We start from the raw sequence: 27,446 nt of genomic DNA, 5'->3' as shown, positions 1-27,446 counted from the left end.
TAGACCTTTGCTGTGACAACCCAACACCCAAAAAAGATTTCTCCAAAAAATCTGGTGTTACCTGTCCATCCTTCCGCCTTCCAACCACCTCTGGACTAGCGCCACAACTATTCTCCTCTTCAGAAACGCCTGAACAAGTTAAATTTCTTAAAGTATTGGGAAAGTCATAGTTTACTTTCAAGGTATTATCCACAGAGAAAAACTCATCTGTAATCACTAAGTCAATCTTTTCATCTGGAGTCAAGTCTAAAGTACTCTCAATAACATATATTTTATCTCTTGGTACAATTCTTACCCCTTTTTCTTTCAATCTACACTTCTCTAGGGGTTGAACCTCGAATAAACTATCAGAAATTACTTTTGTCACTAGACACGGACCCACCCATAGCGAGCAGAGTTTACGAGCTACACCAATCGTTGTGACGTCATAAAAAATATAACAATAGGAATTTATAGCTATCGGCCGACCTATCCTTTCTGTATTTTCTACCTGTAAATACTTCTCAGTTCTCTCTTGTCCAGTTCTCCAATTTTTGTCAAGGCACTCCAATAACTCTGAAAAATTCATATGTTTAATTTTCGAGCGGGTTAACGGATCAAATGAGTCAAGTGGAAGCTTAGGGTTTCTTAGAAACATCTTAAAATACGGGGAACATCCTAACCTCCGATTGAAAGAAGTGTTCATACAAAATTGTGTAGCTTTAAGTTTATAAGCCCAATCTCCATCTTGAAAACGTAAATCAGTCTTAAGAAACGAATACACCGATTGGTTGTATCTTTCACTGTAATTCGAATTTGCTGATCTTGGAGGGATAAAAATTTGTTCAATTCCCAACCTTAAACAAACTTCCCTAAAAACTTTTGATTTGAAACTTTGTGCATTGTCAGTCCTGATTCTCTCGCATAGTCCCCAAACAGAAAATAAATTAAACTTCAAACATTCAATAATTGTTTCAGCTTTAACATCCTCAATAGCAAACAACCACACATATCTAGTACAACTGTCAACTACTATTAAAATGTGTTTACAAATGACTCCATTATATTCACACTCATTCAAAGGACCTAAAGCATCTATGGCCAACTCTGCCATAGCTTCCCCAGCCAAAGGAGAAAATTCTATATTATGATTATGTTTAGGTTTTTTACGTCTATTCAAACAAATGACACAATTTGCAACTGCCGCCGCTACATATTTAGACACATAGGGAAAAATGAAGTGGCGATTAATCCTGCTCAAAGTTTCCAAATAACCCCTATGCCCCGCTGTAACATCTGCATGAGCTAACAAGAAAACTTTATTGTACATTCCAATAGGTACCACTACCCGTTCAATAAATTGAAACTCTTTCTGGAGCCGCATAGGTGAAGTCAAAATAATTAAACCATCTTTATAACTCAAATGTTCAAAAAATCTTAATATTTGTTTACCACGATAAGGCATTTGAGACAATTCTCTGGACGTAGGTTTGACATTATTTACAATAAATTTCCTCACCTCAACTAAAACAGGATCCTTCTCCAGGCTACGACTGAATTCTCTCGCCTTCAATCTGGATGATATTTGACTGGCCGTCTCTGCTCCAATTCCTGCAATAAGACATAATTTAGGATCTTCCAATTGATATACAGTATCCAATATTAACTCTCCTTGTTCGTCTGTCGATAATTTAGATATCCTATCTTTACTATCCTTTAATGCAGTACGTGACAATATATCAACATTAGTATGCATCTTGCCCTGCCTATGTACAACCTCATAACTGAAGGTGGATAAAAAGTTTATCCACCTTATGGTGAGACCAACAAAATATCCGTTCTGCCTCCAAGTAGATAGATGACCAATCTGTATCCAACACAAATGGTTCAGCCTCCATCCTCCAATCCGGGAACGATTTACTTATTTCTTCACAGAACAATTCTCTAGTCTTTGTAAAGGCTTCCATACTTTTTTCATCCCATTCTATTTTACTACTGTTTCTGAATTTGTTCAATGGTGCCGTAATATCAGAAAAATTCTTGAAATATGAACCATAATAATTTATGAAACCAGTAAATCTCTGAATATCTTTACCTGTTTCAGGTACTGGCCAATTCTTAATCTTTTCAATATATGCTTGGTCCATAAATATGCCTTCTGCATTTATAATATGGCCCAGAAATTTCACTTCCTCTGCAAACAATGTACATTTTCCAAGATTAATCTTGAGGCCTGCTTCACAGAATGTTCGTAGTAGAGTATTCAAATGCTCCAGATGTTCCTCCACATTCATACTATATACAAGAACATCGTCCAAATAAACTAGGCAAAATGCCCTTAATTCAGGACTCAAATCCATTACTCTATCCATCAACTTTACAAATGCACTTGGAGCATTGGTCAATCCGAACGGAAGCCTCTTGAAGCAATATTGCCGTCCATTAGAACAAAATGCTGTATATTTCCTGACAGATTCCTTCAAGTGCATTGAATTATACGCTGAAGTTAGGTCAATAGACGTAAAAATCTTCTTTCCTCCAAGTTTGTCAAATAGCTCTCCAATATTAGGCAAAGGGTAACAGATCTTCTCAGTTATCTCATTTAACGAGCGGTAATCCAGGACAAAACGGACTTTCACCTCGTTAGTATTTCCAACCTTCTTCTTAACAGCAAAAATTCCAGAATTAAACGGTGAATTACACTCTTCTATCACATCTGTTTCCAACCATAAATCAATCTGTTCTTTTAGTTTCTCTGCATGATGAGGATTGAGTCTAATCATCCTATTTTTGAAAGGTTGAGCTCCAGGAACCAACTGAATATCATACTCCTCCAAAGTACAAGATCCAATATCCGTAGGATCAATCGATAATGCCTTGAAATTCTTTAAAAACAAACCAACTATTCTTCCTTTCAAAGAAACATTATCTTTTAAAAACGGAACTTTATCCAACTTCAATTTATCTTTAATAAAACGAATCTTCTTTAATGTTGTTGACACATCTTCTTTAACTCTGTTCTCTTGCAGCATTGCTATCTTCTCCGCCAAAAACAAATTTCCAACCAAAGTACCAGCAGGAACAGATTTCTTAACAGTTTCAAAATTCGTGATTTTAGTCATAATTTTACCGTTCTTTCCCACCTCAGTAATTCCTTCGTTTATCAACAAGTTATTTCGGCTACAGTAACCTTGTCTAGGAGCTATATAACACAACTGTCCTTCAGGCATATTTCCCTTAGTTGAAACTTCTACCACCACTGTACTCAATGCAGGAATTTCTATTCGATTTTTCAATGAGCAAATCCATTTTTGATCTTGTAACTCAGCTACATTAATCTCAGGTTTCTTAGTTCTTGCTTTCTCCATTTTCTCCAAAACTGTATGAACCAAATTCTTCACTACAATTTTCCGTTTAGCTACTAAATTCACACTGATTCCATGCATCTCAATCCTGTTGCCGTCTTTGGCAAATATCGTCTTCACGTTATTTTTGTTCAGCCAATAACTGCCTAGGTTCATAGGTACAGTCATGCCGGAAATAACAAAGCAATCTTCTTGAAAACTGTGACCTCCAATCTGAAATTCAACATTCCGAACAACACCATCAATCTTGATGCTGGAACCCTGCACGCCTGTTGCTTTCGAATCCGTTTCTTCAATCACACAATCAAGCTTTCTAGCCAACACTTGAGATATCAGGCAGCCTCTTGCATTGCCGCTATCAATTAAGGTCAGGATTTCCATGCCACCAATCTTCGTTGGAACATAGACTTCAGCCGCTCCAGCCGCCATCTCAGAATCTTCATGAAACTTATAAAACAGCTATCTAACTAACACCAGCAGTTATGAGGTTGTAACTATCCAATTGTCTATCAAATAACTATCTATCTGTCTACAACAAATAACAAAATAACTGAATAAAACAATTTACTCACCGACAATATTTCATCCACCAACAGAAACGTCCAAAAAATCTCTTAATCCACAATCAACAAAACTTCTCTCCGGCCAACAGAAACATCCCAAACTATTGTTAATCCACAATCAGTAAAACTTCTCTCCGACCAATCATCAAATAAATAATGATGACAGTATCTCCCAATCACAGCAAACACTCTTCTCAGCCAATCTGAGAGCACCTTCTTGCGCAGCTTTGCTTCTCTGCGCAGCTCAACTTTCTGCGCATGGCGCGCTCCACGCCGATAATCATTGCAGCTACCTCTATACACCACCCCATTTTGCGCATACCAGCTCTGAGAGGTAGTGCAAATTTCTTTGCAAATATGGTCACTCCCCCTTTTTCTCAAACAAAAGAGACAGCTCCCCCATATCTGCGCATACCAACTCTGAGAGGTAGTGCAATCTTCGTTGCAAATATGTTCACAAAAGAGACAGCTCCACCATATTTGTGCATACCAGCTCCGAGAGACAGCCCCTCCCTTCCTTCATAGAAAGAGACTTCTCCACAATTATATCTAATGCATTATAACAATTTTGCTTCATGAAATTCTAAACTTCATTAAAAATTTTGCTGAATCAACATTACTAAATCGCAATATAATTGTTTTAAAATCGAATACTTTAAATCACAATAACTGACTCATCTTTTAAAACAATTTTCCACATTTCATCAAAATTTAATACTTTTCAAATATCTAATTTCACATTTTTATCAAATTTAATTCAATTTAAAATTCAATTTAATATTTTTCAATAGCAATTTTACAAAATTGTATTCCTAATTCGTTTTTCATTTTCACTTTTTATTATTCTATCTCTGTTAGACTCCACAACAGTCTGAAACAAAAATGAATTTTCCTAATTTCAACAAAACATAATCAAAAACTAAATTAATTATTTTGATTTCCATTATAACATAATCTCATAATTTCATATAGGCTTATAAACAATATGTTATCTTTTCATAATTCAAAATAAACCATCAAAATAAATTATCACAAAATTAGAGTTGCTTCGTTCACTCTTTATCATTAATTTTGTTTTGTTGTTGTTTATTTACAATGCGCATAAATCAAAACAATGCCGCGTAACAAGTAGAAAATGGAATAAGGTTTTATGATTATAATACATACAAAACATTAAAACCATAAAATGTCATCTATAATAGCATTATTCCATGCCTCGACTTCCGCTACAAGATCGTCTTCATAATCGCTTGCCCCTAAACCATCGACATGCGCCACTTCCTTCGTATCCTCCCCTTCTTTCACCTCTCCTTCAATTTCACCAACCAATTTCTTTTTATCCATACTATTTTCATTCTTTTTAAAACTCTTTTGCCCCGTCTTATAAGGAACAAAAGGCTTGTTTCCCCACCGCAAAAAGTATTTTCCTTTAGGATTAGGCAACTTTTTATCTCTAATATCAAAACAATCCCTCATCATGTGACCCTTTCTGTTGCAATAATAACAAATAAAACCACCTTGAATTGCGCCAATTAAAGGAATAAGTTCAGCTGGTCCACCAAATTCATCAGCTAAATCAATTTCACATTGATTTATTTCATATGACAAATTATCTTCATCACTAACCTGATCAATAGTTACAGGATTTGACTTGGAACCAACGCCACCAACCATCGTTTTAGCCAAAGCCATCTGGTTTGTTGTACATCCTCTAGCCATTGACCCTGAAATTTGATTAAATTGTAGCCCTTTAACAATCAATTGTGCTTTAACTATTAACTCTGTCCGAAACTTCGTTATCATTCGCACTTGTCCGTCACGCTCCAAATCCAACGCAAATTGACGCATCTGATTAGCCAAAAGTGGAGATAAAACCACATTACACACTTGAGAATAGAAATCCATGAACATATCATCAGTTGGTTTCGGATACGCACGTTTCCAGAAAGATAGTATCTTATCAAAAAATGCATCAATCTTATCATTCTCATGTTGCTTAACACTCAAATACGCATCTTTACACACATTTTTCATGTCGGGTGGTAAAAATGTCTCTCGCATCTTACACAAGTACCCCTTTAATGTTAATTGTCTATTCTCCATATCAGCAGGTTTTAGTGTATAACCACAAGCGGTTCTTACACCCACACATTTATCAAACAAAATTTCCTTACACACTTGATGATTAGTCATATGATAACGTCTAGTAGTCATCCAAAATCTCTCCAAATAATCATCAAAGAAAATCACATCATCATCAACCGCAAATTCAGGCGCAAATTCAGGCGCATTTTTTCTGAACTGATCATCAAGTTTAGCACACGTTTCATTGTACCTATGCACATTCTCCTCCCCCTGCGAAACATACAGAGATCTATCTGGTACATAAACAAGAGATTTACACCAACTAACCTGCGAATCACTCAGTCCAGCTTCAAAAAAGTTGAGCGTATTAAAATCCTCCGCATCAACCTCAGAAATAGCTGGCCACCACATGAGAACTCCATTGTAGATATTATCCACAGCATCAACTCTAGACAATTCCCAAAGTTTTATGATCTTATCTTCATTTCCCTGCATACCACCAAAAATAGGCCGAGAACCACCAGCAAACAGTTTAGGCTTCTCTTCTGATCCTCCAAATCCTCCAGATCCACCAGCCGTTCTCTGCCACGGCATAGAGTTATTTAAACCATTCTGCTGGTTATTCGACCCATTCTGCTGGGTATTCTGCTGGTTATTCGACCAATTCTGCTGGGTATTCGAACCATTCTGCTGGTCATTCAAACTATTCCGCTGGGCAATCTTTTCAAGAATTCGCTGCTGGCCAGTCATAAACTCATTCACAACGGTCACATTCTCAGTCTTGATATCATTATCAACACTAGGCTCCACCACCTTATTAAGACGATCTTCTAAATCGTCCATCCGAGTAGCCAGTCCAGTAACCGCAGCAACATTAGTATCAACATTATCCGTCAACTCTTGAATTTTCGTCTCCAGTGGCGCTATACGCCCACCCAGCTCCGCCGCCACATTATCAATTTTAGTCCCAATAGCATGAATCTCATTCTTGACCGTACCCCAAAAAGTAATCATGTACTCATCCTTCTCCACCTGAGACATCTTCCTCCATTCAGAAATGTCCATCCTGGTCACCACAAATATCCTGAACAAAAACCAAAAGCAAAGAAATAATACAATTAAAAGAAAATCTGAGCTATAGATTCGTACTACACTACTGCGCCAAAATGACGTGTAGTAATAGCAAGAACAAACAGCTAAATATTCTTATAAAGTGTATTAATTCAAGACAAGATTAACATACAATAATAATATTAATATTAATACAACTGTTCACTTTTATGTTCGTGTCGTGTTGCAGAGCAATGTCTTGCTCCGAAACGGTTGACACAAGAACTAAAAGCTAAACTATAAAATACATGCATTGCTCTTAAATCAGGAAGAAAGGGACTATACATCACATAAACAACTACTGTATTAAATAACAAAAAAATTTGTAACAATATGAAACATAAACCTGCTTACCGGAAGTTTTTTTTCTTTCATAAGTATCCATATATGTAATAATATATGTTATAATGTAATCATTTTCAGGGCGAAGGGGGATAGGCAGGAATGAAGGCTACTAAATTTAAAAAATACAACACATTTAAACATGACTTTTGGCCTTTCAGCCTGTCTTGTCCTTCTGCCGCCTTCACCCAATCCCCAACCTGAAAAACAGAACCAAGTCGTGGGTAAATCTACAACGTACCAAGATACAGTGTAGTGCCATGAATCTTCCTAGTTATATTTTAATATATAATACTGTATATGTTAATTGTAATTCATTATTAAATCCTAATGTGCTTTATTATTATATTATATGTAACTAGTGGAATAATAAATCTATCTATCTATCTACCTGAAGACCATTTCCAGTGCACTTACAATTTTCTTAACAAGAGGTGGTATAGAAGTTAAACCCCCTCCCTCCCCCCCTCCTCACATTTATTATTGTTTACAAAATATTTGGTGATATATTTTTTATTGATGGGGTTTAGTGTCACAACATAATAGTCTTAAAACTTCTCTGGACAGAGAGAAAACTTGTCTTGGTCTAGCCGTTTACGAGATATTAGCTGATATATATGCACACATACTGATATCCTTTGATATGTATAGAAGTGTTTTATTTTTCGGTTCTACTCAGCTGTAACTGTCGTGATTTGTGGGGGGCAACGCTTCGTAGTAAAGACAATTTTAGATGTTTTTCGCTTGTTAGCTCCACATTATTTCTAAGTTCTACTACCCTAAAAACCTTATTTTTTTTCAGGCATCAACGTTTGAGGAACCTCCAGATGATAACTTGTATCTTGGTATTGTCCTTACAGCTGTTGTCGTTATCACAGGTATAAAATATATACATAGTTCATAACCATTATTACAAGCATAAATAAGTTGGTAACCATGAATTATCCTTCCACTTGTTGTAATTATTACAATGAAATGACACAATACAATCTGTCCCGATTTTGTATTACTTTTGCGGAACATGATTTCAGTTACGTCATATTTTTCTTTCCCGAAAAAGGGAAGGGGGGAAGAAAATCTCTTCAAAAGAGATGGGGAAAATCCCATTTTCTCCCATCTCTTTTTTCTTCCCCCCTTCCCTTTTTTTCTTTCTTCCTTTCCTTTTTCGGGAAAGAAAAATATGACGTAACTGAAATCATGTTCCGCAAAAGTAATACAAAATCGGGACAGATTGTATTGTGTCCAATGAAATAGTTGGTAACCATGAATTATCCTTCCACTTAACTTGTTGTAATTATTATAATTAAATAGTTGGTAACCATGAATTATCCTTACAGCTGTTGAATTTATTACTGTCCCAGTGGCTTTCATCAAACCTTAACAAATCTTGCATCTCATCCTAACAATTATGTTGACAACCCTGGTCTAACCTGCAACCTCCCAATTTGTAAATATTCAAATTGTTGCTTGGGATTGAAAGTTGGAAATTTGGATAGTCAAAACTTGAATATTCAAAATGTGCTTACACAATCCAGATAAAGAATCAAACCTTTTAGTTGATAACTGCACATAAGAACAGATTTATCAGTAGTATCTTCACAAAAAAAATTAAAGCTTCTTATTGCTATACCATAATTAAAATATAATAATTTTAGCAAAAAATCTACTCTATAAGTTTTCATGTCTGTCCCTGTTCCCTTCACTTGACTTCACTTCTCTATCCTATCTTACACTTTTTCTTACCTTACTCTGTACTTACCTTTCCTTTACCTAGCCTCTTTTTTCGTTTTATATTGAGTTGCAGAAAAAAAATAAGTTTGTTTGTGGATGCTATACAGTTTGAGATAAATAAAGTGTATAATATTGGTTAGTTTATAAGCACACTTATTGAACAATGTTGCAGTGAATATAGGATGCAATTCGGTTAGATATATCTATATGTGTGCTTGTGTACCAGCAAATCATTCAATTTATTCTTCTTGAATTGAAGGAAAATTCTTGGCTTTTATCTTGTGTTGATTGCAATAGAAATATGTAATTTGTTACCATTAATAGTCAGAACCTTTTATAATTACATTTTCTCAAGATAATCAATCAAACAAGGTTTATTTGATCGACAACCTTGTGGAGAATCTATTCCAGTATCGCTTAAAATCCGATTAATACCCGGTGAATTAGAACCGGTTCTCCGCCATAAGATCTGAAACAAATTTTTATGATACGATGCGATAAATAACTATTCCAAAACTTTTGATTATCTATGAAAAACTAAATGTTTCAAAGAAAATATCCTGTTTAATTATTTTGGTCACAATGTATGGCAACATATAAAATTTGCGTTGAACCCATTGAAACCATGTTTCTAACCTGGTGCCGAAATTAACTTTTATACTGCATTTGAATAATGTATGAATCTTAATCTAACTGCATATTTGTCATAGTGTAGGGGTAAATTTAATTAAAAATCAAGAAATTTATTTACTAGCGGCTTGCCCCAAGAGGTTTGATCAAACCAATTTTTCGAATTTTAGATTTAAAAGAAAATTTTTTTTAAATTTTTTCTTAGGGGGGGGAATTTTTTTTTTGGGGGGGGGGTAAACGACCCCACTATTTTAATTTTAGTTTTAAAAAGAATTTTTTTGGGGGGGGAGGGGGGTATTTTCATTTTTTGGGGAGGGTTGGGGATGTCCCACCCCCCCCCCCCAAGAAAATAGTTATAAACCTTCTCGGGACCTATGAGAAGCTACCCTGTAAAGGAAAACCCGATCGGTGCAGCGGTTAGCGAGATCCTTCGCTACAAACAAACAGACACACAGACAAACAAACAGACAGACAAACAAACAGACAGACATCGTTCTACTTTGTATTATAGATTGTAAATTTTTTGGCATTTGAACAAAATTTTAGAAAAAAGAGAAGCTTCACTATAAAGAGAACCATGATAGTTCAGCGGTTAGTGATATTTTTTGCTACACACACACACACAGACATCCTGTTATATATATATTTGTCCAGTTAACTATAAATGATATCTTCTTTTATTTAGGTATCTTCTCTTACTATCAAGAGTCAAAATCCTCCAAGATCATGGAGTCATTCGCCAACATGGTTCCACAGGAAAATATTTACATTTTATTTCTATCCTTTATAAGAGTCTTGTGTGTTAACTACAGTGTGTTTTTTTTATGAGAACTTTTTTGAAAGTAATTTTACCCCACTTTTAGTTATCAGAATTTAATGATTAATGGCTTATTTTCTTCGTTTTTTAATGCAATTAATAGAACAACAAAAAAATATTTCAGTTTTTATTTAAAAAGTACAGTAAAATCTAAAATTCTAAACTTAGGTGTCAACATCTAAAAATGGTTTTTAGCGCATTTTTCTTATGCTCAAATATTCAACCTTTTGCAGTTAACTATAAGTGGGGTAAAATTGCTTTCAAAAAAGTTCTCATAAAAAAAACACACTGTATTATCGTATTGTAAAAAAAATTGCAGTATGGCTTCAAAGCTGATTGATATACTAAAACCAGTTCTCATCCATACCTTAAAATCACGTAAATCATCGTATTACAGACAATTTTCCACGAATATCAAAATAAAAATCAAGAAATTATTACCAGTTTTGCTAGTTTGGGCCTTCTGCTGATCGGGACTAACAAAACTGGTTTTATTCTTATAATTTGTCCGCGGATAGTCAATAATACGATGCGATAATTAACCATAAGCCTATTTGTTTAAATTTATGATAAAATGTAAAATTGTTGTTGTTGTGTTGTAGTATGCTCTGTGTTTGAGAGAGGGAGAGAAAGTAAATATCAAGGCTGAAGAATTAACCATAGGAAATTATCATCATACAATTTGTTAGAATTGTCCTATCGATTTCAAACTTTGAATGAAGATTTGTATAACAGTTAGGTACGATTAAGGAATTGTAGCAACTTTATAATCGTTACCCAAAAGTCTATACGTCCATTTAAAACATTCCAATTCTTTACTTTATTGACAAAAAATCTTCGAATTATCGTAATCGAATGATTTTTGTAACAATTATTCCTAGGACAACAAAGCACAATTTTAAAAGCAAGGCATCTCTATAGTCAAATCCTAAATATAAAATTATGTCCTTGCAATTTTACAACAAATATATATAAAGTTCTGTTAAGACTTACCAATTAATGTTCTGCTTATATTATCATCCGTGTTTGATAATATTTTAGTTAAAATTTTCTTCATTAATAGTTTATGATTTCGTCATTCCGTATGTCAAAGATTCAATATAATTACAACTGAAAAGGTTATTACGTTAATAGAATATATTAGGTATTTTTCATTGGAATTAATTCTCTATAAAAGACTTTTTTAGCTTCGGTTTTATTCAGAAGAAGGCATAACCAACGAATAAAATTAATCGATTGTTACGGGCTGGGGTTTATGGATGCTACAATCCTTGATTGTAAAATGTATTGTAACCAAAATTAAAAGCACACAAATGTTTTAGAATGTTTATTTGTTTAGGTCCACTTAAATAATTGTACACAAATATAAAACAAATGTATTTTCAATTTTTAAAAAGAGTCTAAAACCTAAAATTTAGAAATGTAAACATTTTAAAATGTGTTTACTATTTCTAGTAAAAATACATAGAAGAGAACAAGGATGACAATATCTAAAAAAAATATACTGAATATAGATAGATAGATGTATTTCAACATAAGCATACAAAATGATAATGATATTTCTTACACATATTTACATAATTTTATGCATAGTTTGGTACTTTCATAACCTGGGTTGGCCGTTGCAAAAGCTGGAAGTACCGATTTAAGACAAACATATTCAAATGATTTTTTAATGTTTCTAGCTACATAGCTACATATCAGTCAAAGGTACAAACGGACATATTAACACAAATGCAAAATTGCAACGCTGTCTAGATAATACCTAACCGTAACAGTAATCCTTACAAAGGGATTAAAACTGTTGATTCTTACATGTTATCCGTATCAGTTGAACGAACACATCCCTGCTGTAGACAAACTTTGTTTTTTACAAGAATAGTGAGCTACATGTTATTGAGTGAAATATAAACTTTTAAGAAAGTTTAAAAATAGTTGTTTTGTACAGAATTTGATGTAGCAAGAAAAGTAACTTCCTGCAAATTTTTTTTTATCTTTTTACAATAAATTTTGAGTGAATAAATAGTTATTTCTTTCATCGTACTATAAACCGCTTTCCGCGGATATAGAAAGTACAATTATGATATTAAAACTAGTTTTTTTAGCCCCGAGGTGCCAAAGGCACCGGCTAAAAAAACTGGTTTTAATCTTATGATTGTACATTTCTATATTCGTAGAAAGCTAGATATAATACGATGCTAAACATAGTTTTTTTCGTATGGATGAGAACCGGTTCCTATCCACCGGATTCGAATGATTACGAGAAAAATATTTAAAATTATGTAGAATAATTATAGATAAACAAGGATGACAACATCTATAAAGCCGAAGCTATAAAAATCAGACGGAAGGACAAACGAACATTGACACTAGCATAGTGTCAAAACTTTATAAGCAGTATATTAATTTATAAGTCTAAACCAATTTGCATATATTATAGTTGCAAAATTGCGTTAATACAGGATACTGTTTAAGGACATACATGCATTTTTTGGACTTGATTATAGAGATGCTTCGCGTGAAATGTTGTACCTCGTTGTCCTAGAAATTATTTTAAAAATTATATGAATATACTAATCATATAAAAATGGTTCTCTAAAAAGTTTAAAAATCAGCATGTGTCAAATGGACGCATGTACTTTTTGGTAACGATAAAGAGTTGCTACCTTTTCTAAATCGTACCAACTATTGTAGTAATCATTATGCAAATTTTGAAATCGTCAGGACAATTCTAACATGCCTAAATTTATGCCGTTACATACAGACCCTAATATTAGAAAAGAATTGTTTTGAAAAATTAAGTACTTTATATACAAACAAGGATGACAACATCCATAAAAGCGAAGCACTGAAACGGTAGGACAAACGGACATTAACACTTGTATAGTGTTAGAACTTAATTATCATAATATAAATTTATAAGAGTCAAAGCAAAATTGTAAGTAAATTTGTTGTAAAACTGCTTGATACAGGATAATTTTTATGGACATACTTACATTTTTAGGGCTTGATTATAGAGTTGCTTCGCTTATTACATTATACTTTGTTGTCCCAGGAATCAATATACCAAAAATCAGATCAATCCGATGATTTGATCACATAAAAATTTGTTGTTAAAAAAGTAAAAAAATCAACATGTTTAAAATGGACGTACGGACATTTTGGTAATGATTATAGAGTTGCTACGCTTTCTAAATCGTACCTAACTACTAAAGGAATCACCATGCAAAATTTGAAATCGATAGGACAATTCTAACATGCCTAAATTAACGGAAAAAGCTATCCGTTACTGACGTACGGACGGACCGACCCTAATTATAGAAAAGCTTCGCTTTTAAAAAGAAGGAACAATTGATTGAAATTCAGAAAATCTTCAGTACAGTTTATACCTTAAACATATTCTTAAATATTAGGGATCTAAAGGGATAATACAATAGCCGATAAATTGATGTACATCCCCACTCATAATAAACAAAATTTTCCATTCTGTAGATTACAGTTAGTGGTTGAAACGTTTGGACGCTCAACCTAATGAACCAACCAATCAATACTCACTAATCGTCCCCAAAGTTGATAGGTATACAGATAAGAAAACGTTATCATAAATCTTCGGAGACTGGAACAATTTTCCCCTCCCTCCCTCCCTACCTGAATATTCTATATGCATATGATCATAAATTGACCTGACCAGGTGATGTTGTCGATATAAAATTTGGAGACAGAATTCCTGCAGATGTCAGGGTTGTAGAGTCAAGAGGTTTTAAGGTAATAGTTATTTTAGAAATTTAATTTTCCTTTCAATTTAATTACCTAGAGGCCCTGTAGAGGCATTTGAGTTGGTGGAAATTGAATTCGACACCCCCCGCTCCATTTTTTATTTTAGTTTTTAAAAAGAAAAGGTAAATTAAATTTTAATTCATTAAGCTACATTGTACATACCCACACAGATCCTGTTACTCATAGATATTTAATTATATTTCTAAATTGAATAGTTAAAATCTAATTTCTATAGGATGGTCTCGACATCAGATTGATGGAAAGGCTTATGTTAAACTTAATCCAAATAAATTTGGATATTCCTAAATGTATTCCTAACCAGAGCTTAATTCAAACATTAGAGGATTTTTAAATTGTCTGTCTTTTAGAAAGCACGCCTCTACGTTTTGAATGGATGGTAATCTATAATACAAATTACTATGATGTCTGTCCGTCTGTCTCTAATCCACCAACCACTGGATCCATTGGAATCATCTCTTCAGGGATTATATCTAATAGTCTTTTCATGGTTTTAATCAGAGCTCGGCAGCCGTTAATCAGCCGCGCAAAAGCCTCAAATTTTAATCCGCTTGTGTGCCAAAAATATTCCAAAAAACGTTTAAAATGTACCGACGTACATTCAAAATGAATAGATTAGCTAAGCTTACATAGTATTTCAAATCATGAAAAAATGTATAATGTCAGTCTAATTTTAATTCTATTATATCTGTTTAAATATTCTGAAATGCTTCTAAACACTTTACACATTCACTTAGAGAAGGAAAAAAGTTGAGCTAGTTGGAAAATTTAAACTCAGTTAAAAATAGCCTTGGGTAAAATGTTATACAATTGTCAAAAGTTGAGTACTGTCCATTTGTGAGAAGAAAACATAAGAAAAAAAGTATGAAATTTCATTTGTTTTTAACTCAGCGCAGCTACTTTAAAAGTGTATATCATGTATTTCGTCGGTCTGCTTTGCTTTTGACTATAACAACCTTACTATTTACTTCGAATATTAGCCCAAGGGGCGCAGCCGCGAGTGCATTACATAATGTTGCTCTGCTACCAATGAAAATAATTGTGCTTGTTTAGGTTGATAATTCCTCGCTGACTGGTGAATCTGAGCCGCAGTCCCGCGGACCAGAATACACACATGAAAACCCACTGGAAACTAAAAATTTGGCCTTTTTCTCTACCAATGCTGTCGAGGGTTCTTGTAAAGGTATTGAATAATTTTAAGCACAATGAGTGTTTTTTTTTATGGTAAACAGTACTTATTCGTAAAGTACCTGTCGAGCATTGAACTCCCCTCCCCCTATGTTAATAATAAATTGAGTAGGGGAGGGGGGTATGTTCCTATACTTAACCCCTGTGGAGGGCTCTAACCTTACAGGGCTTATCTCGTGTTTATCACCAGACCTATCCAGACCTAAAGTAATAAACAAACATACGAAGAACTTCCCCAAAGGACGTCAAAACCTTTATTTTTTTTTTTTGGGGGGGGGGCGGAGCGGTAGGTGATGGTTAGGATTACTAAGTTATTTACTATGTAAGGATTTCTAGGGTATACATTATATAAATAGTATATACATTTGCATAGGTATTGTTGTGATGTGTGGAGATAACACAGTGATGGGACGGATTGCTGGGTTAGCCTCTGGCCTCGATACCGGAGATACTCCTATTGCTAAAGAGATTGAACATTTTATTCACATTATTACAGGTAAATTAATATTTAAAGTTTACACCAAAGCTACTCTATACATAATCAAGTAATCATGCTGTATGTCCCGTGTCTGTCTGTGTATGACAGGGGAAAATTTGTCGTCCATTTAGCTTGCAAAAATGGGCCTCATAGGCTTATTTATTGGCCAGTTCATTCATCCCGTAGGAAGGAAGGGGGTAATCGTTATTTTAGGCAGCTGCGAGCATTACTTTATCAGAGTACATGCAAATCTGTTGAAACATCCAAGTAATAATATATCAATTATTAGACCTTAGTTAATTCATGTCTAGAGATGAGATACACACATTTTTATCAAAGTAATAAAAGATGATTTTTACCAATTATTGATGGTGTCATTAAAGTAAAATAATAGAGGGGGCACGAGCTATATGTAACTCTACCCACGGAGTGGGTAACCTGTGCCGACTTTCAATTAGGTCTTTGAATATCAGCCAGTAGCGTCGGAAATAAAACACAGCCAAGAAGAAATCAATTTGCTAGCAGACTAAAAAAGTCCCAAACACTTGAGCCAGTTATTTGTCTGGGTTATACATCTTTACATTCATTATCCTTTTCTTTTTTAGGAGTCGCTGTTTTCCTCGGAGTGACTTTCTTCATCATCGCCTTTATCCTTGGTTACCACTGGCTGGATGCTGTCATCTTTCTCATTGGTATCATTGTCGCCAACGTACCAGAAGGTAAAATATTGAAGCTCTACAAAGTGTCCAAATAAATTAGCCGTGTGACGTCATAGAAATGAGGGGTGAGAGGAGAAGTGAGAAAGGAAACCCCTTAAAAAGAGATGGATCTATTGACGTTACATGGCTTATTTTTTCGGATTCTTTGTAGAGTTCTAAAATTTTTAAATTAAAAAAAATAGTTCAGATGCTTTACACGGTAAAATGTTCCTGGGATTGGTTATCTATAAAAATGTATGAGCTTAAAAGGCTGCCAAACGGCTGAACGTATACAATACATTATGTTCGCTAAAAATTTTAACCGCCTAAAGAAGTCCAACAAATAATCTTGAAAAGCTATTACTTATTAATGCAGTTACCTAGTAGCGCGTATTAATGCGCGAAAAAGATTTATATTAGGCGGTTTTTTTCTTGGTCAAGCACTTCATGTACATCATAGGATCTGAACCGCTAAACTGATCGGGTTTTCCTTTACAGGGTAGTTTCTCATAGGTCCCGGGAAGGTTTATAACTATTTTTTGGGTGGGACACCCCCAACCCTCAAAAAAATGAAAAATACCCCCTCGAAAAAAAAATTCTTTTCTTTTTAAGACTAAAATTAAAATAAATTAAAATTTTTCTTTTAAATCTAGAATACGAAAAATTGGTTTGATCAAACCTCTTGGAGCAAAGCCTCTAAAAGGCTAGGGGCGAAGCCGCTAGTATTGTAATAAACCACAAATAGGTTTACAAATCAAAACTTTATTATCCTATACTTAAGTTTGAATTCCTATATATTTCATTTTTATTTATTTTATATTTGGTCGAATTAAAATTTCATTTTTGAAAACAATTTTTATTCTGAAATAGTTTTGATTAATAAAAGGATATAAAACAATTTCGTATTTTAAATATAGCTATTAAGTTTAATAAAAATTGCATTATTAATTTTCCTTTTTTTTATTTTCTTTAAAAACTGATATAAAATCATTTTTCTAACTATATACTTCGCCCCTAGCCTCTAGGGGCTTTGCCCCAAGAGGTGATCAAAAAAAATTAAGGTGAAATTCGTAAAAAGACCAAGGAAATCTCCTGCAAAAAAATGGACCAAGAAAATCTTCTGCAATAAAAAAAATGGGGGGGGGGATTTTTGTGTTTTTGGGGAGGTTGGGGGTGTCCCACCCCCCAAGAAAATAGCTTAAAACCATCACAGGATCAGCAGGTATAATCCCTGAAAAGTAGAGCCCAATCGTTTCAGCGGTTACTGAGATTTTAAGCTTCAGACGGACAGACAGACGGACAGACAGACAGACGGACAGACATCGTTCTACTTTGTATTATAGATATTCTATATAGTATTAAGTTAACATATATGTATGTAAGATCTTATGAACTGCTGAAATATACAAATTCCAGAGAAGCTTAGATATGGTCCACGGGGGGAATACAAAAGATTTATGCAATGTAATATTTATACGACTAATCGAAAATTTTAAAAGATAAAAGTTTATTATACATACGATGTTAATAGAACTTGTTGATTAAGTTAATTATAGTATATTATTGTTGAGATTTCATTATATCAACCAAAGTAACTAGAATAAAAGTAATAGACTAAAGCAAAAGCGCACAGAAAAGGCGTGTATTCATTTATCTACTAAAATTTAGGAGGATTAATAGTGATATTATTATTAAGCTACCCTGAAAAATATTTATTTCATTAGCACCCCTCAAGTTGTCTGTATTACACCCCCAAGCTCGCAACCACTCTTCGATTTTTAAGTTTGTCTAATAACCTACAGGGGGTGCAAGCGACTGGATTACAGTAATTGACAGTAAATTAGAGAAATCAACCTTTTCAAAAAAAATCCATAAAGCCAAATTAGTCAATTTCAATATGATATTAAATTTTCAAACTAAACTTACTGATTGAGGAATTTTAGTGGTAACTGCGTTTAAATCTTAAAACTACCTCTCAATAAAATAACTTTTTTTATTATTCTTGAGATAATAAAGTAGAGTAAATGTGCAACTCACTAGAGAGTAATTTACTATAATTAAATCTTCCTAGTATATACAGGGTGTCTATACAAACTATTTGAGAGTCATATTTAATATAATTAAATCTTCCTAGTACATACAGGGTGTCTATACAAATTATTTGAGAGTCATTTACTATAATTAAATCTTCCTAGTTTCTACAGGGTGTCTATACAAATTATTTGAGAGTCATTTACTATAATTAAATCTTCCTAGTATATACAGGGTGTCTATACAAATTATTTGAGAGTCATTTACTATAATCAACTCTTCCTAGTATATATAGGGTGTCTATACAAATTATTTGAGAGTCATTTACTTTTATTAAATCTTCCTAGTATATACAGGGTGTCTATACAAATTATTTGAGAGTCATTTACTATAATTAAATCTTCCTAGAATATACACTTTGTTCTTAGAAATCAATAATTCACAAAAAAATTGTCTCTTGAATCAAAAATATTTGTATGCACCCTGTACGATACTACGAACCATATACAAAGACTGAGAGTGTTGTATTTGTGTATACACGGTGTTTCAGAAAAAACTGCGTTTTCCGTTTTTCTGACACAACCAGAGGGAATAGAGCAAAAACGATTATATGTCCTTATTCTCTGTAAAAAAGTACATCAAATTTATAACAGGTGTTTTTCATTATCTCTAAAAATACGGCCTCTATGATAGGTACATAGTTTCCAAAAATGCTTTATGTGAAAAATGTTGTGCAAGAAAAATTTAAATAACTCTTCTATTATGTATAAAAAAAATCGTAGAATTTCAATATTAATTTAGAAAAAGGTATAAGAAAAGTACTTTAATGAGTTTTAAAGGTGAAATGCTTTTTAGCTCCTCACAAAAGCATTTTTAAGAAACTGCAATTTGTCATTTTTTCACATTTCTTGATTGTGATGCATTTGCAGTAAAAGAATCTTCTTTAATAACGTAGGTTATAAGTAAAAAAAAAAAACTCCTTTTTATTTTATAAAAAAATCTCTAAAGACAAAAAAGTTATTGAAGTTTGAATTTTTTTATTAAAGCATTTAATTACAAATTATGGATAAATTATGAGTTTATATCTTAACCTGTCAATCAAATTAAAGGATTATAGGAATAAATGAGGGGTGGGGATTTACGAACATGAGCAATTTTTAAGGTCATGTTTCTTAAGTATGGGAATTTTAAATGAAATTTTTTGTGTAATAGGTAGAAAATTGTATTGGCCGTATTAAGATGTTGTTTTCAAGTGAATAAATTTTTGAAAACCAACCTTAAGGCACAAAATTCTACCAGAAAAAAGCATCATACGCATCTTTTAAAATATTTATGCTTTAAAATGCGCCGTTATTTTCAGAGATATTAAAAACACCTGTAACAATTTCAATGCATATTTTTATAAAGAATATTGACATATAATTATTTTTTTTTGTACTCCTAATGGTTGTTTCCCAAATTTGGAAAACGCAGTTTTTTTGAAACGCCCTGTATATATTAGGATCCTTATCTTTATTCTATAAAATTTAAGCGTACTTTTGACAACTTCCTAGCTACTTTATATTTAACGTTGTCTGTCTGTCAGGGGTGTATATTTCTGGATAATGTATCACCTCATTAAGCAGAGAAATCATCTAACAGTTCTTAAACTCTTATTAGGCAGAATCACGACATATTACCATTCTTATTTTAAAAGCGAAGCTTTTCTATAATTCGGGTCGGTCCGTCCGTCTGTAACGGATAGCTTCGTTAATTTAGGCATGTTAGAATTGTCCTATTGATTTCAAACTTTGCATGGTGATTCCTTTAGTAGTTAGGTACGATTTAGAAAGCTTAGCAACTCTATAATCGGTACCAGAATGACTGTACGTCTATTTTAAACATGTTGTTTTTAACTTTTTTAACAATAAATTTGTATGTGATAAAATTATACGATCTCTATAATCAAGTCCTAAAAACGTAAGTAATAAGTATGTCCTTAAAAATTATCCTGTATTTCAGCAGTTTTTCAACAAATTTAATTAAAATTTTGATTCGACATTTATACATTTATGTTCTGATTTTTCAGTTCTGACACACTACAAGTATTAATGTTCGTTTGTCCTACTGTTTCAGTGCTTCGCTTTTGTGGATGTTGTAATCCTTGTTCTTAATAGTAATAAGAAAGTGATGATGATTGATTGATGTGAATAAACTGTTCCAATCCTGAGCTGTAAGAATCTAATATTTTGATATTATCTGAAAGAACAAGACTTTCAGTAATTGAGAAAAATTTTAGGGGGGGGGGGGTGCTCAGAAATGCAACAATTTATATAGGCTTACTTTGCTTCTCATGGGTGTGCCTCTGGTCATCTAAAATAAGAAGATTTATAATGTAATGTACATATAGTACACTGTCACGGTGTTAACTTTGAATTGTTTGCTTATTGAGGGGAGAATGTGTGCTATTTGGCAGTTTGGCATTGATAACCACCCCCACCCCCCCTCCTCCATTTATTTAGAAAATAAGATTGGAGGATAGTCTATCGTTAGTTAATGTTAGGTTAGGTTATATTGAGTAGCCCCTCAGGAAAGCATAGGAAAAAGAGCTCTCTACCCCCTTATATAAATTTTTTTTCAAAATGAAGGGGTGGGGTATTTTTTCAAACTTGTAATAAAATTATTTTGAGCTAACTATACTTTGAGCTGTTATCATTCCTGTTTTTCATATTAATCTTGATATTATTAGAAGCGAAGATACTCTATAATTCACTTTTTCTGTTGTCAGACCGTAACACTGTAATTTTTTTGGCACTTATTAAAGATTAACAGCTGAATTTTTTAGTGAAGATTTCTATGACATCCAGTTACGTATAGAAATGTCAATTGGTTCATGTATCAAATAAATAAACTTTATAATGTAATGGTTTCGTGATTTTCTTGAGTTTTTGCATACTTTCTCTCTATCTATTCTTTTGTTATGACAAAAAAACATCTGCTTACTTTGTTTATCCATTACATGGTTTTTTTGGTGTTTCACCACTAATGGATGTAATCATCCTTGTTTGTAGACTTGATTGTTAAGTAGCTTATTAAGTAGATTCTTAAAAACACTCAAATTATTTACCTCTGCTTTTTGCAAATTAAAGTGGTAAATACTAATCTAAAAGCACTATTAACACTTATATAATTAAACTCCAAAAGCCTCGAGCGATTAATATTTAATGTACACAAAAATGAAGCGTATAAAATAAATAAATTGATAACAACATAAGGACTATTATTTTGTTTGTAGCTACAGAGCAGTTGTTATTGTCATTTAAGAATGCTTATACATACATAAAGGAAGCTTAATTGTAAACTTATGTATACTGTATAGGTCTTTTCTTTGTAGCATGACCGACAGACCAAGCAAATTATATACTGGATACTCGATGGTACAGTGAATCTTCATCAAAATATAACTCGCCTATTTTGAATAGCAGCCGAGAAATGCATGTTTCCCCACTTACCGTACTTACGTTCATTTCGAATTATAAGAGTAGCTTCGCCACTCATTAAAATAAAACCTTTTCTGTCAACAAGGAGAATTTTTGTTTATGTTCGTTTATCTAGGTCTGCTGGCTACCGTGACTGTGTGCCTGACCCTAACAGCTAAGCGAATGGCATCCAAGAACTGTCTGGTGAAGAACCTGGAAGCTGTAGAAACCCTTGGATCCACCTCCACTATTTGCTCAGACAAAACTGGAACTCTCACACAGGAAATCATTTATCAATTAAAACATAAAATGTACAGTGTACACAAAGTATTAATTGTAGAGCAGCTCAGGAATAAATTCAGGACTAAATTACCCCTTTTGTAAAATAAATACTGATCTAGTTTGCATATCCCAATCAAGATTAATAGACGTCCCCAAAGTTTTTGAACCAAAAAACGTGTTTATTACAAATATAGTATACGTATATTTTACACTTCCTTCCCCAAAGTAGTTTCACATTTAGCATTACTTAGATAGAAATTTATAAAAACAACTTTAATTAATGTTAATTTGGACAAAAGTGAATGTAAAATTACTTTTAAGAGTAGCTACACTGAGAAACATAAAACACTGTTGAATTGGAAACAAAGTAATATTAAATTCATATTTCTTTCTGTACAGATTTTAAATTTCTTAGAAGATTTCTAGCTCAGTTTCCACTGACATGTAATATAGCCAAGTATTTTCCCCCTCTCTAAAACATATTTAGATATATGGTTCAATAATTCTGAAATTAAGTAGTAGAATGGATTGAAGAAAGAATTTGGCTTAACATTTTAAAATCAAATTATTTCATGGTTGAGAATAGTCCGTGTATGGTAGTGTGGACAATCAGAAAGTAAATTTAGAATATTAGCCAATAAGAGAAGAATCTACGTTTTTTTTTGTGACCAACCAGGGTGCATATTAAGAATATAAGCCAATAAGAGCAGAGTCTATGTATGTTGGTGTGACCAATCAGAAAGCAAATTCAAAATTTGTGCCAATAAGAGAAGAGTCCATGTATGTTATTGTAACCTACAGCAGTGCATATATAGAATTTTAGCCAATACGAAAAGATTCTATGTGTTAGTGTGACCAATCAGAGAACAAATTCAGAATTAAAGCCAATGAAAGTAGAGTCAATGTGTTATTATGACCAATCAAAAGTCAATATAGAATTTAAGCCAATAAGAAAAGAGTATATGTGTGTTAGTGTGACCAATCAGAGTGCAAATTTAGAATATAAGCCAATATGAGAATAGTCTATGTATGTTAGTGTGAGAGAGCATAATTAGAATTTTAGCCAATAAGAGAATAGTCTATTTATGTTAGTGTGACCTACTAGAGTGCATATTTAGAATTTAAGTCAATAAGAGAAGAGTATATGTATGTGTGTTAGTGTGACCAATCAGAGTGCAAATTTATAATATAAGCCAATATAAGAATAGTCCATGTATGTTAGTGTGACCAACTAGAGTGCATGTTTGGAATTTAAGCTAATAAGAAAAGATCTATGTGTGTGAGTATGACCAACTAGAGGGCAAATTTAGAATATAAGCCAATAAGAGCAGAGTCTATGTATGTTATTGTGACCAATCAGAAAGTAAATTTAGAATGTTAACCAATAAAAGAAGTGTCTATTGACCAACCAGAGAGCAAATTTAGAATATAAGCCAATAAGAGCAGAGTCTATGTATGTTGGTGTGACCTACTAGAGTGCATATTTAGAATTTAAGTCAATATGAGAAGAGTTTATGTGTGTTAGTGTGACCAATCAGAGTGCAAATTCAAAATATAAGCCAATATCAGAATAGTCTATGTATGTTAGTGTGACCAATCAGAGAGCATAATTAGAATTTTAGCCAATATGAAAAGAGTCTATGTGTTAGTGTGACCAATCAGAGAGCTTAATTAGATTTTTAGCCAATACGAAAAGAGTCTGTGGTTTAGTGTGACCAATCAGAGAGCATAATTAGAATTTTAGCCAATAAGAGCAGAGTCTATGTATGTTAGTGTGACCAATCAGAGAGCATAATTAGAATATAAGCCAATAGGAGAAGAGTATATGAGTGTCTTTATGTGTGTGTGTGTGTGACCAATCCGAGAGCAAATTTAGAAGCAGTAACGATAGAAAGACGAAAGGACATGGTCGCGTAAAGAGCAGCTTCGCTACTAAACAAAAGGAAGGTCGTAATAGGTTTTTGTTCAAAATATGGGGAATTAGAATGTGGTGTGTATGAGATATATCAAATTTGAATAAGAATATGTTCGTCTGCTCACAATACTTGTGAGATCAGCAGCCGCAAAGTTGCGGCTGAAATATTTTAGCTGCTGTTGGTATATTAGATTTTGCAGTACTGATTTTCTGCCCCCTAAAACTGTCAGTGAGCGATTGCGGCTGATACGATTTGCGGCTAACGAATCCTGCTTTTTTTTTCTCTTTTGTTATGTTTAAGTACAAACTTTAAAAAGAGATATTTAATATTACAAGAGAAAAATTGAAAACAAAATATATAAATTTTTACAATTTAAACAACAGTCATAATGCAAATAAAATATATCTAGTATATCTTCGAAACCGATTAGTATCCGCTGGATTAGAATCTGCAAAATTAAAACTGGTATTGATAAAAACATTGGTCATATTTTTTATTCATTTATTCAAAAATTTTCAAAATAAATGGACATATTTTTGATAATAATAACTGAGTTGCAGCACTTTAAATTGTACCTAACTATTACAGGAATCATCATACAAATGTTTAAACAATGGAACACTTCTGATGTCCCTAAACAAAGCTACGGACCTATCCTAATTTTGAAAAGGTTTTTTTTTTAAAACCACCAAACAATATTTTTGCTTTTAGAACTAATTGTTAAATGATTACAACTATAAATTAGAATCGTATGACTGTGTCTCATATGTGGTATGATAACAGAATTGTGGATGCTGACACCACGGAAGATCAATCTGGCGGCAATATGAACTATAAAGATGACAAAGGCAAGTTATTAAGAAGCTACCCTACAAGTTTTTGGTCTTTGCAGTAATATATTCTTAAATGCAAAAGAGAAATCTATAAAATTATTATATTTTATTATTTATAATTATCCAGTAAAATTTAAGGTCATGTTTCAATTTGAATTATTGATTAAATTAATAATGCTATAAGAAATAATATTGTGTTTTAAAATAGAAAAGTTTCGATTTTGATCTTATTTTTTTACTTGAAAAATGAAAAATTAGAATATAAAAGAAAGTGATCTAATAAAAAAACATTAAAAATGTCATTAAGAAAAGTTGCTTGTTATCTAAAATATCAGCTGAGAAAATCTCATTACTCCATAACAGTTTCCTGTGAATTGACAAGCCGACGAACAGACAATTGAACATTTAAAATTACAAGCAACTTCGCTTCTATAAAATTGAAACAAAATAATTTAAATTTTAGATACCAGAAATTAATGTCCCAGATAAAACGATATTAAATGCTTTGATGAGTTCAAACTGTCTAAAATGTACGTTCAAATATCCTTAACTAAATGTATTAGGATGTCTGTCTGTCTGTCTATCTGTCTGTAGTTTTAGATGTTGCTAACCACAGTAACGTTTTTGTTTTCTTTACAGTAAAGCATTTTATAGGTTAAAGGAAGACATTGCAATTTTAAGTACTTTCGGGTTATTTGGGTACCTCAACCCTCCGAATACAAATCGTCCCTGGCAAAATACCAGTAGTTTGAGAATGAGCAAAAGTAAAAAAACATCTTCCAAATAAAACAACCTAAAACCATCCCGGGAGAATTTAATCGGTTCAGTAGTTATTGAAATTCTAAAATTTAGACAAAAAAACCTTACTACTTTATGAAATAGAACGTCCCTTTGCGCTAAGAGTTTATCTGGCAAAATTTAAAAAAAAACGTTTGTTTAGGTTGGTTACTATTGAAAAGAGTCGCGGCATTGTGCAACAGAGCTGAATTCAAATCTGGTCAGTCAGATCTACCCATCATGAAGAGAGAGGTCAATGGTAAGCTATATCATTGTTATAAAAAGAGTCGCGGCATTGTGCAACAGAGCTGAATTTAAATCTGGCCAGTCTGATCTACCCATCATGAAGAGAGAGGTCAATGGTAAGCTATATCATTGTTATAAAAAGAGTCGCGGCATTGTGCAACAGAGCTGAATTCAAATCTGGCCAGTCGGATCTACCCATTATGAAGAGAGAGGTCAATGGTAAGCTATATCATTGTTATAAAAAGAGTCGCGGCATTGTGCAACAGAGCTGAATTCAAATCTGGACAATCTGCTCTACCTATCATGAAGAGAGAGGTCAATGGTAAGCTATATCATTGTTATGATAAAGGGTGGACCTGTCGATAGGCCAAGATATTTTGTTTATTTTTGCTTAATATCTTATGCGGTTTATTTTGCAAATACTATAAAAGCTGTTGGATTGAATGGGCCTTTAACACTTACGGGGATAGCTAATATTACGGGGCTATCTAGTTCCCAATATAACCTAGCCTTAAATAAAAAGTAATAAACAAACAAACGAAAACTTAAAAAGCGCCCCTTCCCGGAGGGCGGGTTTCAGTGCTCAAAAGGGTACTCTGTGAGGAAGCACTGTTGTGTTGTTTTAATTGCATATAAACAGAAAGTGCAGGTATAGGACTCTGACGAAAATATCATGCAATCAAATGGATATTTTTATGTAGGTAATAATTATACTGTTATTGGACATAGAGGCCATATAAATCTAGTACCTGTTTATACCTATGTTGTTAATCCAGGTAGGAATAGCACATTAGACTGGAAATTGTACTAGTACCAAGTTTTACAGTCAAGGTCTCTCATATGACTTGGTTTTTTATTTATAGATTGGTTGGTACAAACTAATTGTATCCAAAACTTTCCACCAATAATTTTTAATTTGTTTAGGTGATGCGTCCGAGGCTGCCTTGTTGAAATGTGTAGAACTGGCAGAAGGAGATACCCTTGCTTACAGGCACGATATACATTCAAATTCTTGATATATGTTTTATTTTACGTAAAGGGAAATAAAAATGAAAAAATTTCATTTTTATTTATTTTGTTTCAAAATATTTCATATTGTTTCGAATTGTTTATTGTAATGTT

The 27,446-nt window shown here is 33.1% G+C and overlaps 2 protein-coding genes across 2 annotated transcripts in view; one reads left to right on the top strand and one right to left on the bottom strand.

The window, feature by feature from the left end:
* LOC145334618 (sodium/potassium-transporting ATPase subunit alpha-like) overlaps positions 1 to 27,446 on the top strand; it is a 91,910-nt gene that overhangs the window by 31,790 nt on the left and 32,674 nt on the right. The window contains exons 5-15 of the mRNA XM_080180152.1: positions 8,247 to 8,322; positions 10,491 to 10,561; positions 11,225 to 11,286; positions 14,315 to 14,387; positions 15,471 to 15,600; positions 15,979 to 16,101; positions 16,689 to 16,802; positions 22,407 to 22,552; positions 25,214 to 25,316; positions 26,242 to 26,337; positions 27,249 to 27,315. Of these exons, the coding sequence (XP_080036278.1) occupies positions 8,247 to 8,322; positions 10,491 to 10,561; positions 11,225 to 11,286; positions 14,315 to 14,387; positions 15,471 to 15,600; positions 15,979 to 16,101; positions 16,689 to 16,802; positions 22,407 to 22,552; positions 25,214 to 25,316; positions 26,242 to 26,337; positions 27,249 to 27,315 (1,061 nt within the window). The remainder of the gene's footprint in view (positions 1 to 8,246; positions 8,323 to 10,490; positions 10,562 to 11,224; positions 11,287 to 14,314; positions 14,388 to 15,470; positions 15,601 to 15,978; positions 16,102 to 16,688; positions 16,803 to 22,406; positions 22,553 to 25,213; positions 25,317 to 26,241; positions 26,338 to 27,248; positions 27,316 to 27,446) is intronic.
* On the bottom strand, positions 64 to 1,834 carry LOC145334627 (uncharacterized). The gene is made up of 3 exons (XM_080180164.1): positions 1,499 to 1,834; positions 491 to 555; positions 64 to 129 (listed from the first exon to the last, which is right to left on the bottom strand). The coding sequence occupies exons 1-3, from the start codon at positions 1,733 to 1,735 to the stop codon at positions 120 to 122; spliced, it is 312 nt and encodes a 103-aa protein (XP_080036290.1). The 5' UTR covers positions 1,736 to 1,834; the 3' UTR covers positions 64 to 119.

The sequence above is a fragment of the Acartia tonsa genome, chromosome 2, assembly GCF_053477335.1.
Source record: "Acartia tonsa isolate MP-2025a chromosome 2, ASM5347733v1, whole genome shotgun sequence".
NCBI lineage: Eukaryota > Metazoa > Arthropoda > Copepoda > Calanoida > Acartiidae > Acartia > Acartia tonsa.
Note: the sequence above shows the minus strand (reverse complement) of the source record. Positions and strands in the feature narration are given on the sequence as shown.